Below are 14,220 nucleotides of genomic sequence, written 5' to 3'. Positions count from 1 at the left end.
ATGTGCGGCACGTAACAAGTTACGTGACGTGACGCTGCGGCTGTGATTGGTTCGGCTCTGCGCTACTTAATTTGGATTGGCTGTTTTTGTTAAGAGGACAAGAGAGATGAGGCCTATCGCAATAGTTTAACTTTTCTATCGAGGAAAAGTTATTTCGCAATACATATCGTTATCATATCGCCCAACTCTACCATGGCATAATAATGCATCTTGCAGTGTAACATCACTTTAAGATGTTACACTGCAGAAAGACAGGAGGTTTAGTGAAAACTAATGTAAATACAAACTTTGTTTCCATTAAAGCTCCAAAGGTTTGAAGAGTAGTACTTGCACAGCGTGTTTTTCATTAAAGTGCATGTGTCTTTTTGTTTGGTCTCACAGTAACAGAATGGGGTGATGATGTGCGGCCGATCTCCGAGGAAGAAGCCATGGTCATCGTCAACCACCAATCAACAGGAGATGTGTGCACACTCATGATGTGCCTGCAAGACAAGGGAACGGTAAGAAAGGACAGGGATGTGTTGCTTTCTTGTCACCTCCCCTTGGGGGAAAGTGTGCAACACTGTTAAGGATGCACTGTCAACATCTTTACACAAAAAGCAGTGCGGACGTTTGGACCTGCGGGCTCTTCCTGTGAGAACAAACATCACCCTGAAAAGCCTTTTGGCTAAAATTATGTTAATTTGGAAACATAATTCTTGTCTCAATTCATCCTTAAGCATTTCACATTAATGTGGCTGTTGACTTTGTGCATCATGCCAGTTTTGAACGTTTCACCTCTGTTGTAGTAACTGAGGAAAGCGAGGACACACAGTGGTGTGCAGTGGGACACCACTTTAATAAACAAATAAATAAAAAACATGTTCTATTTATTAATTTATTTATTCATTGAAATGATTGCTGAGAGTCTGATTCGAACACAAATACAGGAGTCGGCCACTTTGAACAGCCCTTTTGATTACTGCATTAGAGAACTCCAGCTGTGAAGTGATCAAAATGACATTATATGAACACATAAAACAGCTAAAGTTGGATTTTTAAAAAAATATTGTTAAAATGAATGCTGCAGGAAGCTCATACCATACACTCATGCTGCCTGCTTAAGGCTTTCTTTGTGACTTCGTGAAATAATAATAGTAAGTAAGTTACTCCACGCTCACCTTTACCTGACATGTTTTACCGTAGCAAGCCAAAGTTGGTTTAATAGATTTATATGAGGAAAAACAAATGCCAGTTACCGGTAGTTGCAACATTTCAATTCCGCCAGGTAACAGGATATCTTCCCTTTTTTTTGTCCCCTCCCTCAATGTTTTCACTTCTTTGCTTATGTTGAGGCTGCTGGCTTGTGGCAAGGTGGATGGTTAGTTTTATTTTTAGGCACTTTTCCTCTGTTAGCATCTTTAAAATGTGTTTGTTAAGTTGGGTGAAAGTGATTATAACAATAAATCTAATCTGATAGTTCAGTCATTTTTGTTGTGAATCCCCCTGCGATTTAATTTTGGAACTTTGTGTTTTAACTCGCTGTGAGGAGCTTCCATGATAACATGATTTGGTATGTGGCTGTGAGGTGCGCAGTCAACAACTGCTGCCAGAATGGCATAAATTATGGCACCAAGATGTGAACTCTCCTAACCCTGCAACTATTTACTTGTTTGTGTGTTGCCAAACAGACCAGTGGACATGCTTGAGGCTAACCAGCTGGTCACCGATCAGAACAGAGGATGCTGAAAATGAGTGGATGTTGCTTGACTTGTAAATTAGTCATCAGGAACACCCCCAATTTTACCTGTCTAGTCCGCTGCTAACGTCACAATAAAAATTGTTTTTGACCGCTACAGGAAATTTTCCCTATGAATTCTTAGTGATGTTTAGTGAATTCCAGCGTTAAGTGTTTTCAAACTACTGTTGTACTGTGTTAATAGATTCATGCTTTGAGTTTTCATAGCACCAAGGGGAATGTGTTTATTATCTCCTTGAGAAAGAGCAATAGTGATGGGAGTGTGCAGATGCTGGCTCTCTTGCATTTTTCCACACCGATCACTGTAAACATACAGGGAAGTGTAATGTCAGTGCACATGCACACCTATTCCTCCAGGAGTAATAACTAACCTCAGTCAACATGTGTTTAGTTAAATGTATGTCATGCCTGCGTTCTTATAGGACTCCTGTTAATTGGCTAGCACTATAAAAATCAATGCAGAGGGCAGTGTTGTTGTTTTCCCTTTTTTATTTTTTTTTTTGCCGAGAGCTGGCATTGGATCGGGGCAGCCGAGCTACACTGCACAAACATGATGACATGATTCGCCTCAACAACCGCATCCCGGCCCACTTTATCCGCTTAGCACTGAAAGGACAGTAAGCCAAAGCCACATGGGTGCAGGTCACGAGGGCAGAAATACTCAGAGGGGCAGCATCAGTTTGTGCTGTTCACGTAAACTCTGCTTATTTAATTTCTTTTTTTGTTTTTTATTTAAATGATTATTGAATTTTTTCTTTCTTGCAGGTGGTACGAAAAATGATGTGGCTGATGGACCACGTGTTTAAATACACCAACTTTGGCCTAGTGTCCTTGATCCATGGGGACTTCTTCATTAGACAGGTAAGTAGCCCAAAATCTGGAGGTCTTACTTTTATCTTTACTTTTGACTTTAATATGTTTTTTTCTTTTCTTTGGTTGTTGTCAGCATTAACACAGTCTGCTTCACATTCTTAGCCTATTTTTTTTTTTTTTTTTTAATTGGCATATTAGCCTCAAAGCTTGCAGAAACACTTTTTTGCCAAAGGATAAAAGTCTGTTTTTCCACACTTGTCAACACCTTGTTTTCTTCCCCTGAAGTTCTGAGAGTTCAAACCACAGAGCTTTGAAGTCGCAACCCATCTCATTAAACCCCAGTTACTAGAAGCCTGTTATTTCTGCGCTGTCCACAAGTGAAGCTGCTATCCATCTGCTTGTTCCAGCTGGACAGCAGATATGTTAGCAGGCTTTCCTGCAGCCATGGTGTCCCGAGAAGGGGAAAATGTCAGCAGAGAGTGGTGTGGGAGGCCTGCTGAGCCCCTCTGGGTCAGACTGGGCTCTTTTGTTGTGGGGGCAGCTGAAGCAGAGCTCTGACAGGACTACACACACATCCTACAGGGCTCTGACTGGCCAGGGAATTCTTGGAATATCATGCAAGTTTGAGAGGTTAATTTTAGGCAAGATTTGTGCTAAACTCATTAGTGTCAGTGATACACTTACACAAAACCAAGGGGACATCTATTAGATATCAACTACAACAGCACAGCACATCTATATTGTGGCAATTTCCAAGTTTTACCAAAAAATGGGACGTGAGCATCTTGATATCACAATGATGAAAACCACGAGAGAGGACGGGCTACACAAATGCAAAAGCTTAAGTACACACAGAGAGGCAAGCGACAGCAAAGAAGGGGCAAGACAAAATAATCGCAAATATAAAAAGAGGTGTACATCTAGTGAATGTAGATTAGTCATGAAACATAATGTAGTGATCTGCAATAGTATTATTTAGTTGCATTATTTCTGACTAAAAATAAGCTTTTAAAAAGGTTTTTCTAAAGACAAAGCAGATTTTTCATGATAGGCATTCAGTCATGAAATTGAAGCCATATATTCATATTCATCACCCAGACTATCGTACCCCTGTGTCCCAGAGTACACAGGATGTAATAAACATTTATCGGGTTACATAAACATTTGTTGCCTTGGATGTTAGAAATCAGCACGTTTAACTTCACTGAGTAAATAAAGCCGGTGAACCTAAACGGCACTAGCTTCCAACTGGACAAAATCTCGGAGGTCATGACTTAATATTAAACAGAAGCGCTGCTGAGGGGCTGTCTGTGTTGATCCACATTTGTTTTGTTGAATGAGAAGGCTCCCACGCTCCTCACGCTTATCATGCTGTTGTTGCACTTTCTGAGCTGAGCAGAAATGCCCTGACAAGAGGGAATTAAATTTTTTAGGTCATGGAAATGCATTGCCGTGGAATTTCACATCAGCCACCGTGCCGAGGGTGAAGCAACCCGAGCCTGCTAACAGCCAGCTGGACAGGCCGTAGTAGGAAGTCTGAGCGGGCTCAGTCATTTCTGCCGCCCTCGTCTCTCTCTGAAGTCCCCTCTGGCATTCCTGCGCGTGCATTCTTGACATCCTTCCTCAGAATCTTTCACACATCCACACAGTGCAGCAAGCAGCTGCCCCGGCCACTCTGAGCATCTGCTGTCCACCCAGGCTGCCAGACGTGTCTCAGACATTGTTATGCAAAACACAGTCCACCATTCTTTAAAGTAGGGGTGAGCGATATAAACGATATAAACGATATAAATTTGGCCAACGATAGAGATTTTGACTATATCGCTCTATCGCGATAGCGCATGTTGACGATGTCATCAAGCTGCGCCTGTCTTGGTCGAAAGCATCACAGCGGCTAAAACCATTATCATCTGCAAATTATGGTGGGCGACAGTCACAGCAAAGAGATGAAGCACTTTTGAAATATGGGGAAAGCCAAAAACTGCGCTTCCTCCACTTCCGTAACATCGATTCATTAGTGTTGAATTCTCTTGCAGCTGTTCTTGTCCCGTGTTGTTGCAGTATATTAATAACTAACCTTGTATTGTGGATGCATAATCTCAGTTGTTCTCCTGACTGAAGTTTGGCCCGTGTATAGCATCCTGCTATGTGATTGCATTTGTCCCTGACCACCAGAATCCCCCACGTTAACTTTTATCGAGTGGAAAAAGAGTTGGCGTTCATCCTCCAGCTTCACTGTGCTAATGTTATGCTAACATAGCTGTGTCGCTAGCAATCACGTAGCACAACATTATATACCAGGTAGTCCAACTTCAGTAACCCTGCAAACGCCACTGCTGTTTAGTCTTCTGTCTTCATTTATATTGGAAGTGGTAGCAGAGCTGTACGTTTTAATTCGTTTCAAAAATCTCTCAGTCAGAACATGGTATGAAATGTTTAGGTGTAAACTAGCGAGCTAACTTTCTGTTAACTTCTAACTCCGTTAAATTTAATAAATTATGTTTTCATGGATGCCTGGATGTTAAACTTAATTGTTACACCCAATAAAGCAGCAACGCTGATGATTTAATTAAAGATGAAAGAATTTAGATCGTTTTTAACTCTTAGTGTTTGTTTGACTTTGGGACCTGAAGAGGACTGAGTTTTGGACACAGATTACTCCGCGAAGCAACTCACTACGGCAGCCATAATGCTCTGACAATCCATCAAACAGTGCAGCTTACCAAAGTTGTACTGAAACATTTTTTTTTAACAGATTTCTGCACGCCCAAATCGGTTCGAGGTCAGTAAGCACAACCAGAATTCATACATAAGGCACACTCTTGATTTTTGAGAAAATTAAAGGATTTTAAGTGTGCCTTATAGTGTGGAAAATACGTTATATAGAAGAAAAGAATATATTGTGATATCTATCGCTACCACACATGCTTCAAATTATATCGCGATATGAATTTTAGGCCATATCGCCCAGCCCTACCTTAAAGGAAATAACAGACACACACACTCTTTAACCCTTATGAAGATGGTGTCATTTAGAGCTGTTGTTGAAATTGAACTTCATGGTCATTTTAAATGCTGCTGTCATTGAAGAGCATTGCCTTCACCACCTTGCATTTCTTCCTCTCTAGTGGAAAAACATTTGTTAGCTCATAAAACAAACAACCTCCAGCCTCCTAAGTGAAAGAAACCTCCATTCACCTTTAACCTTTATATTAGGATTTATTGCAGCACTATTGTTTGCTTTAGTTTATCTCAGTGGACCCGATAAACTGGCAAGTGAGTAAATACTTGACTAAAGCCTGTGGGAGGGTAGCTAAAACAAAGCTGAGACAGGTGGAGTACATTAGTTTCATTTATAAATTCAGCTGCTGAATATTGAGTCACATCAAACCCCAAATCTAAATGTAATATTATCCTGTAATAATTTAGTTTTATTTATTTAGCAGTAGTTCACAACACCAGCCATCTCAGGTTGCTTTGTAAGGTACACACCGTATTAGAGAGATAGGGAGAATGAGCCTATGACCCCTGTGAGCAACGCCCTTGGTGACAGGGAAACCAAAGAACGCCCTTTTAACAGGAAGAGTAGGGAGGGGGAGAGAAGCATAGAGAGATGAGAAATGTGTTGTAAATATGAATGTAGCCAACATGAGGTCACATATTGGATTTGAGCTCCATAAATTGAAGCCTCAACTTTAGCATTTTTGCCACCACAATGTTGGTTTCTTGGAGCTAGACGTGACCTTGAATAGGAAAGTAGTGTTAGTTTATCAGTAAATGCTATCATCTCTGTTAAAAAGCAGCTTCCATAAACTGTACAGGTGCAGTGCATACATGACCAAGATCCTAGAACTTTATTCATCAGAACTGAAGCACAAACATTTAGGCAGGCTGCAGTCCGTATCTCACAGCGAGCCATTTTATTAGTCAGTAAATTAAATCAAAATGCCAAAAGGCTTCAGCAGCTTGGGTGTGATTTGATCTGCTGTGCATGTGCATACAGTCTGTCCTGTCCTAAAGGCTAAAGAAATCAAAAAGATTAAAATTAAAAGCTCCAGTAGAAGCCAACAGCACAAACTCGGTGGTCAAGTTCAGTAACTAGCAAACAACAATTCATGCTATCGAAGTTGGGACACTTGTGCCAAATGGTCGTATCCCTAATTCTGGCATTATTAAAATAAATAAATCCCCTATAGAGTTATGAAGGGGTAATTATCCATAGAAGCAAAAAATATTTTCTGTATCTTGAAGTTAATGTGTTTTTAATAGCCCATCAGCCTTTCTCTGAACATCTTCAAGTTTAACTTGAAGCAAAAATGCCAGATAGCACAGCAACTGACAGACGTATTTATTTACTGCTGCCAGAATGGCATAAATTATGGCACCAAGACATGAACTCTCCTAACCCTGCCTTACTGGGGAAATCCTCGCTTCTCCACAGAAACCCTGACTGTCAGTAGCAGCCCCTTTTTAACTCTAGGAATGGTTTACCTGACATTGGAACTTGGCCAACTGTAGTGTTATGGCACAACAATAATGTGACACATTGATACTACCAGAACCTTTCTGGTCCTACACTGTCAAGTCACAAAATGTACAATGAACAATTTCTTGTTCTTCACCTTTTAGCTGCAATATTTACCCATCCAGGTCGAAAATAGGTCCATATTTAGGCCATATAGGTCCAGGTCCATATTTTGAAAACTTTTATTTTGAGCACATTGTCCACTTGTCAATGGGTTAGAGCAGCGGTCCCCAACCTTTTTTGCGCCACGGACCGGTTTATGCCCGACAATATTTTCACGGACCGGCCTTTAAGGTGTCGCAGATATATACAACAAAATAAAACTAGTACCGGTACCGAAAAAATAAGATTTATTCATAAGGCACGTGAAAAGACCCAGGAGAACCAAGTTAACGATAAAATCGATAACAAAATAACCCTGAAAACCATACATTTCACACCTGAGCCTCAACTCTTGCGGCCTGGTACCAAACGACTCACGGACCGGTACCGGTCCGAGGCCCAGGGGTTGGGGACCCCAGGGTTAGAGGTTTGATCCCAAAGTGTTCTTGGGCAAGATTTAACCAAAGATTGGTTCCAGTAATAGACCGGCACCTTGCACGTGTTTCTCTCTTTAAATTGGAAAAACCTGAGTAAGTGCTTTGTGAGAAAGCTGCTGTATGCTTGCAGATCATTCCCTTTGCCCACTGCACCGTAACTCTAAAAGCAACATCGTGGACTATACTCTTCATTTTCATGTGGCTCTTGTAGCTGCTGTTAAACTACATCAACGGTATCAAGGTCATTTTTGAGCTTGTGATGTGTGGAGTCTCCTAATGCCTTTCTACCTCTGGAAATCAGCATTTGTAGCTGCCGCTAAGAATAAATCTTGAAATGACCTTCTTGGCCGAATACTCGGCTGTAGCTGTTGTGATGCAGCAGTTGTAGTAGGCACAGCTGCTTAAATAAACACATGTGCTCACAGAGAGCAGCTTGCTGTCCTAATGCATTTAAAATGAACTTTGACCAGGCCTAACATAAAAATCAATCCCGGTCCTCCTCATCCTGTTCCTGCTAATGCTCTTAATGTTGTCAAGGCCATCATGTTTGCATCCATTTCGGTGGTGCCGTTAATGCGGCTCGGGGAGTTACTGCACCTAACTTGTGATTTGTGTGTGTTTGAATTCATTTGCTTAGTCGGTTCTGCTCTGTCGAAAATGCTTTCTATCTTATCAAGTTAATGAACTTAGGGTGTAGCCCCAAATTTTTTGTATCCTTGGGGCAACTAGTGAAGAGAACTGCTTATTTTAAATGCGGTCAGCCCATTTTAAGTTGAATTTTTAGGTTGAAAAATAGACCTGAAACCTCTTTTGAAAATAAATGCTTATTTTCTGTGTTTCTTCAGGGTAAAGCTCACCGAGACAAGCAGCTGGTTTACCTGAAAGAGCACCTAGATAAATACTACCACAGCCGTGACAGGAAGTGGATAGTGCTGTTTCCTGAGGGCGGCTTTCTTCGCAAGAGGCGGGAAACGAGCCAGTTGTTCGCCAAGAAGCACTCGCTCCCCCATCTGACCCACGTCACGTTGCCTCGTCTCGGGGCCAGCCACGTCATACTGAAAACTCTGGGAGCCCAGCAGGAGAACGGCAGTGTGGGCGGCGACACCAGCATGCTGAACACGACAGGTAACTAAAACACACACATGGGAAAAGCCTTTGGTTTAAAGTGAGACAAACTGATATAGAAACTGTTAGTTTAGACTTGGTGCCAAGGCTGAAGGTGTTCTTTGAAAGTGCAGGATTTTATCTCAGGAAGTTTTCTGGGGTTTAAAAAGCAGAGTCTGGATAAAGTTGTTTCTCCCTTTTTCTTTTTTTTCTTTTTTCTTGGTTTCTGTGAACTCTCTCCCGTTTACTGTAGTTATTTGATTTTTTTTTTTTTGGTAGAAAAGCTGGGATAAATCATGCCTCAAATATGAAACCTTAGATCATTACCTCTGCACGTCTCTGTCCTTTAAACTGTAGACGACTGGTGGTAAAGACCACCAGTAGGGCTGGGCGATATGACCCAAAATTCATATCTCGATATTTTTTACCTAGACGGCGATATAAGATATCGATTTTTTTAAATTTATTTATTTATTTTTTTAAAGCCATAAAGTAAGAACAAAAAGAGAGTTCTTAGTCAAAGCTGTGTCCCAGATGTCACACAGGCACTTTTATTAACATAGAGCAGATGTACATAAAATTTACTCAAAAATAAATTATGAGCATTTATTAAATAATAATGCTCCATAAATAAAAGAAAACAATGTTGTTTTTGTGCATAACAAAAAGCTCACAATTGTGCAGTCAAAATGTAAACTAAAAGACAATGAGCATAATAACAAAGACAGATTTCACAGCTGCTCTGTTCCCAACTTCTACTGTGTGACTGACAGCATTGAGTTTGAAATCTTCTTCGTAACCACGTCTCTTAACAGGTGCCATTTATGGTCCTTATACACAGTAGGGTAATATTACGTTGAAGCACAGTACGTATCACTCCGTGAGGCTCCTCGGTAGCCGTAATGCTCTGACAATCCATCAAGCGGTGCAGCTCCGTAGCTTACCAAAGTCGTACTCAAACATTTTTTGACAGATTGCTGAGCGCCGTGTTCCACATAAAATCGGTTCGCGGCCATCAAGCACAACCAGAATTCATACATAAGGCGCGCCGTCAACTTTTGAGAAAATGAAAGGATTTTAGGCCGTGCAGCACCTCTGGGCTGCATGGCGTTAGCGTGGTTAGCTCGTTAGCGTGGTTAGCTAGCTAACACGTTGACGCCGTCCAGCCCCACGCACGGGTTGATGCGCAGTAACTCGTTAACGGAGATTTGCCGTGTCCATCTTGTCGCTTCCTGCAGGTGAAGCGATGGGGGAGGAGGGGGAGTTGTGTTCAGTGAAGGAGAGGCGAGGCCGAGTAACGTTGCGTCAAGACAAAAGTGGACGAAAGAGAGGCAAACTTGCGGCTATATAGTTATAATGTAACATAGACTATATCGATATAAAGGATATTGTCACATCTTATATCTCGTATAAAAAATATATCGATATTTTTTAAAAACTCGATATATCGCCCAGCTCTAACCACCAGTGAAGGAAAGGACTGACACGCACAGAGGTGCCAGAAATTGCATCAGTATCCCTGAAAACCCCAGCCGTGATTTGCAGGGGAGTAATTTTTCTGTCTAGAGACCAGCCCTAAATACAGCCAATGAAGAGGATGATAATGCAGCAATTAACAAGCTTTGAGGGTGAAAATTTATTTATTTATTTTTAACTTTATTAAAATTTGTAACAAATTTTATTTGTCAAGCGTAACTTTATTCTGTTTTCCCAGTGGCTCCTATGGGCCACAATAAGCTAATGTTGATTTTTTTTTTACATACTGCTGGGTAAGCTGACCTGGAGTATTATAGCACATATGGTCATTTCATCTCAAATCAAGCAATTTGTGGAACATCTATCCCAAAAATCGGATGCAATATTTGAAAGTGGATCAAAAGACAGTTTAACAAAACACAATAACAGTAAAAAAAAAAAAATGTTAAAGGATTCGTATATGAAGCTACAATTTCACAGCATTGTTCAGACTTTGCATCATGAAATTTTTATGCATATCAGAGACGGTTTAGCAGAAGGCTTGGTTAAATTCAGATGGAGTGACCCTATATAAAGAGTTGAACTTTCACCTGACATGTGAAAGTTCCTAAATTGATACCAGCAGGAGAGACAAATTGTGCTTTGTGCTTTGTGTCTGTTATTTATTTATTTATTTGTTTTAAAAATGTGATAAATATGCTGATCCACCTGCTGTTGGGACCACAATTACAGCCACAGTAGTTTATTATTACTTTGATGTGAATACTATAAATGTGTATTTCTAATTGGTAACTAAATCTGTAAAATAAATGTAGCAGAGTAAGTGCTGTGCAGTTTTTAACCTATGCTAGCTGTGGGTATCATGACGTGAACATGGGATGGCTGCTGTGGGCTGCTGCAGATTTAAGGGTCACAGCAAACTAAACAAGTAGTTTGTGTGCATATACAGTTTGTGTTTTTGCTTTGTGGATGGGAGCAGCTGAAAAAAATCACTTTTCTTCATATTTAAGCTTTTTGAACCTTCGAAATTGGATAAGCAGGGAAGTTAGATGGGTTTAATATTTAACTCTTGTTGTCTTTTACTTGCAAATTTTTGAACTACATTTAACAAGCATCGTATATTGTAGAAAAACATGATCTGGGTCCATTGTTTCTGTATGGACACACTGCAGCTCCACCATAAACTACGCCTCTGGTCATCTTTACTGTTGTAATGTTATTAACTTTTATGTTGAGAAATAATTTTTAGTTGAGAAGGGAGTGAAACCGTCATGCTGTTGAATCCTGTTCCCCCCCCTAGTGGCTCCTTCCTGCTGTGGCTTCCATGATAAGTTTAATCCGGTTACTTTTAGTGGCCTTTAAGTTTTCCTTTAATGTGTCACTCACCTACCTTTTTGTACCTATGGATATATGCAGATCACAGTGTGACTGTGTGACATTTTTGGAGTGCAGGAAATGAATTTGTCTATCTTTTCTAGAAGAAATATCTTTCATATTACAGTTAAGATATTAGTTTGATCATTACAGATACCACCACTACAGTGTCCACCCATTGTACAAATCTAGGAGGTTCCAGTTTTTCCAGATGTGCAGGTAACTTCTTACTGCCATCAAAGTACTTCTAAAAGAAAGAAGCCATATTTGGTTTGCTGGGACAAAGCACTGCAATGTCTGACCTGTCAGTTTTTCTATACAGCAATTTTGCTTAAAAAAAACAACCCATAAATGAATTGATACTGAATGTATCAATTAGGCTCCTCCCACCAGCTTCCAGTGGAGGCTGTGCTATTGCTCAAGTCTAACCAAGAAACAGTGGATCATCATTACAATAACAGGGAGGGAAACATGCCTGCAACTACATGAAGAAATTGTTGTAAAACTCTAGTGTGGACTTGCATCAATGCAACTACACGATTTGCTCACATTTCCTGTTCAGTTGTTGATGGGCTCTTTGGGGTGAGGGGTGTGACAGGTGTCATCTTTGCTACTGCTGACTTCTCCCATAGATTTCCTTTTTTGATTTGTTGAGGGTCTTGTCTCTCTCCTGTAATGTTTTTACTACCAATTCCACCTCAATCAGTCCAAGACGCAACTTCATACTGCCCTCAGGGATCAATCCTCTAACATGTACCCATAATAAACTCTTATAATTAAATACATATTCTCCCAACGTTTCCTTAACACATGACCAAGAAATATGAGGATAAATTAAATGATTTATTTATGTATGTATTTATTATTATTATATTTATAATTCATGAAATCTAGTCTTACCAATCCTTTCTCAATTTGGGCCCTATTTCAGGAGGACCCACTTAAATCTGCTCTGTGGACTAATATTGGAATACATGTTTTGTTTTTTACTCAGCAAATTTATCCAGATAACTCAGTAAATCTGCTGCTTGGAGCAGTCCTCAGTAAAAAGAAGGCATTAAAACAGCGATAAATGTAAAGCTTCAACGAGTCCCCCCCCCCCCCCCCCCCCCAAATGCCTGTGTACGCTGCACACTCAGTGTCGACCCAGCGGACTCTTCTTGGCTTTCGTTCAGAATCCATTTACGGGGGTTTGGTGTTAATAGCAAATTGGAGGGACTTTGAGCCAGCATTATTGAGAATGTGGCCCAGACTTTAGCCTTCCTCAAGTTTGCTAGTGCAGCTCTGTGTCCTACAGCCTCAGCACTAACAGCAAGATGCTGTCTGATTACTCCTCTGCAGGACAGACACTCAGACTGAAGATGAGGTGTCTCTTGATTGGCCACTGTAAAATTTAAATGAGTACAGCAGCTTTATTTACATACTGACGGTGCTAAATGTGCATTTTTTTTAATGCACCGGTCTGATTAAGTTCAAAATATTTACTGCGTTAACAAACGTAGGTGTGTGCAGAGGTTTTTGTGTTTATAATCTCCATCAAGGCAAACTATTACGAACGTTTTTTAAGCATTTTAGGCACGTCAGTCTTATTCATGTGTAATCGTGCATTATAATTTGACCTTGCTGTACATCCAGTTCATATCCTCGTTCATGTTATGTCCTTTCCTCCGTTCCAGCAGCTCAGGAGGAGGGGAAGCTGGTTGTTGCAGCAGGGCTTGTCCTTCCACTTAAATCTAGCTAATGGCATTAAAACATAGGTCAAGAAAATACACATGCCCAAAGGAGCGTTGTGTCCCTCACTACCCTGTGCTCTTCATTTGTGTATGTGTGTGTGGCTGTCTGATGAAAGACACAGTTCTGTCTCCCTCTGACCCTCACTGATGCTCTGCAGAGGTACCCAGAGCTCGCTGACTCACTCGGAAACAACCGGGCCACTTGGAGAAAATGGGATTTGATGCAGCCATGCAATGTCACCCGGGCTGAAAATGCCACTCGGTGCAAACACAAAGATTAGCACAGCTCTGTGGAAAGGGCTGTCCCTTGGACCAGTAAGGTGTGTGTCATAAAACTGTATTTACAGTTGCCAGGAAACAAAGTTCGCCATTGTGAGTCATTTAGGGTGGGTCATTAGGGAGCTCCTAATCACCCAAAAGTCAACATGTTCGATAACACCAAAAGTGGTTAAATCCACTTTTCAGTCAGTAGGATAGACAGACAGTTGTAGGCTTAAAGTGCAGCAATTTGGCCTGAGGAGTGGCCTCAAAGAGAGACAGTGTTTCCTTCCTCAAATTGTTTACCAAAGGATGGGGCCTATCTGTTGTCATTTTAAATTACCGTGGCCGGTGCTGTTACACTATTGTGTGCCACAGCATATAGGGTGCCAACAATACTTTGGCTCAGGGCCCCATTCTTTGACCAGCCATTCACGGGAGACTGATAGAGAAGGGATCCAGTTACCCACACAGGGATAACTGACGTTAGCTATTTCCATTAATACCAAGGATGCCTGTCAAGTCACTAATATTGGTATGAATCAGTCGACTTGCTCCTCAGCTGCTTCTTTCTGTCTTCTGTCTGGTGTTGAAACTATAGAAACAGAGGTGTGTACTCTTAAAGGTCAAGCTTTCTACGCACTCGTCTCTTATCTAGAT

At 40.9% G+C, this 14,220-nt stretch overlaps 1 protein-coding gene across 2 annotated transcripts in view; it reads left to right on the top strand.

The window, feature by feature from the left end:
- Nucleotides 1–14,220, top strand: part of lpgat1 (lysophosphatidylglycerol acyltransferase 1) — a 68,282-nt gene that overhangs the window by 26,389 nt on the left and 27,673 nt on the right. For both annotated transcript variants that reach the window (XR_014888568.1, XM_085246925.1), the window contains exons 3-5: nt 382–500; nt 2,504–2,599; nt 8,461–8,740. Coding sequence is in view for 1 of the 2 variants with exons in the window: in XM_085246925.1 (XP_085103051.1) it covers nt 382–500; nt 2,504–2,599; nt 8,461–8,740 (495 nt within the window). In the remaining variant the exon portion in view is untranslated. The remainder of the gene's footprint in view (nt 1–381; nt 501–2,503; nt 2,600–8,460; nt 8,741–14,220) is intronic.

Source organism: Mchenga conophoros, linkage group LG15 (assembly GCF_057382185.1).
Source record: "Mchenga conophoros isolate Kocher_MC1m ecotype Shallow Benthic linkage group LG15, M_conophoros_male_GT1.1, whole genome shotgun sequence".
Classification (NCBI taxonomy): Eukaryota; Metazoa; Chordata; class Actinopteri; order Cichliformes; family Cichlidae; genus Mchenga; species Mchenga conophoros.
Note: the sequence above shows the minus strand (reverse complement) of the source record. Positions and strands in the feature narration are given on the sequence as shown.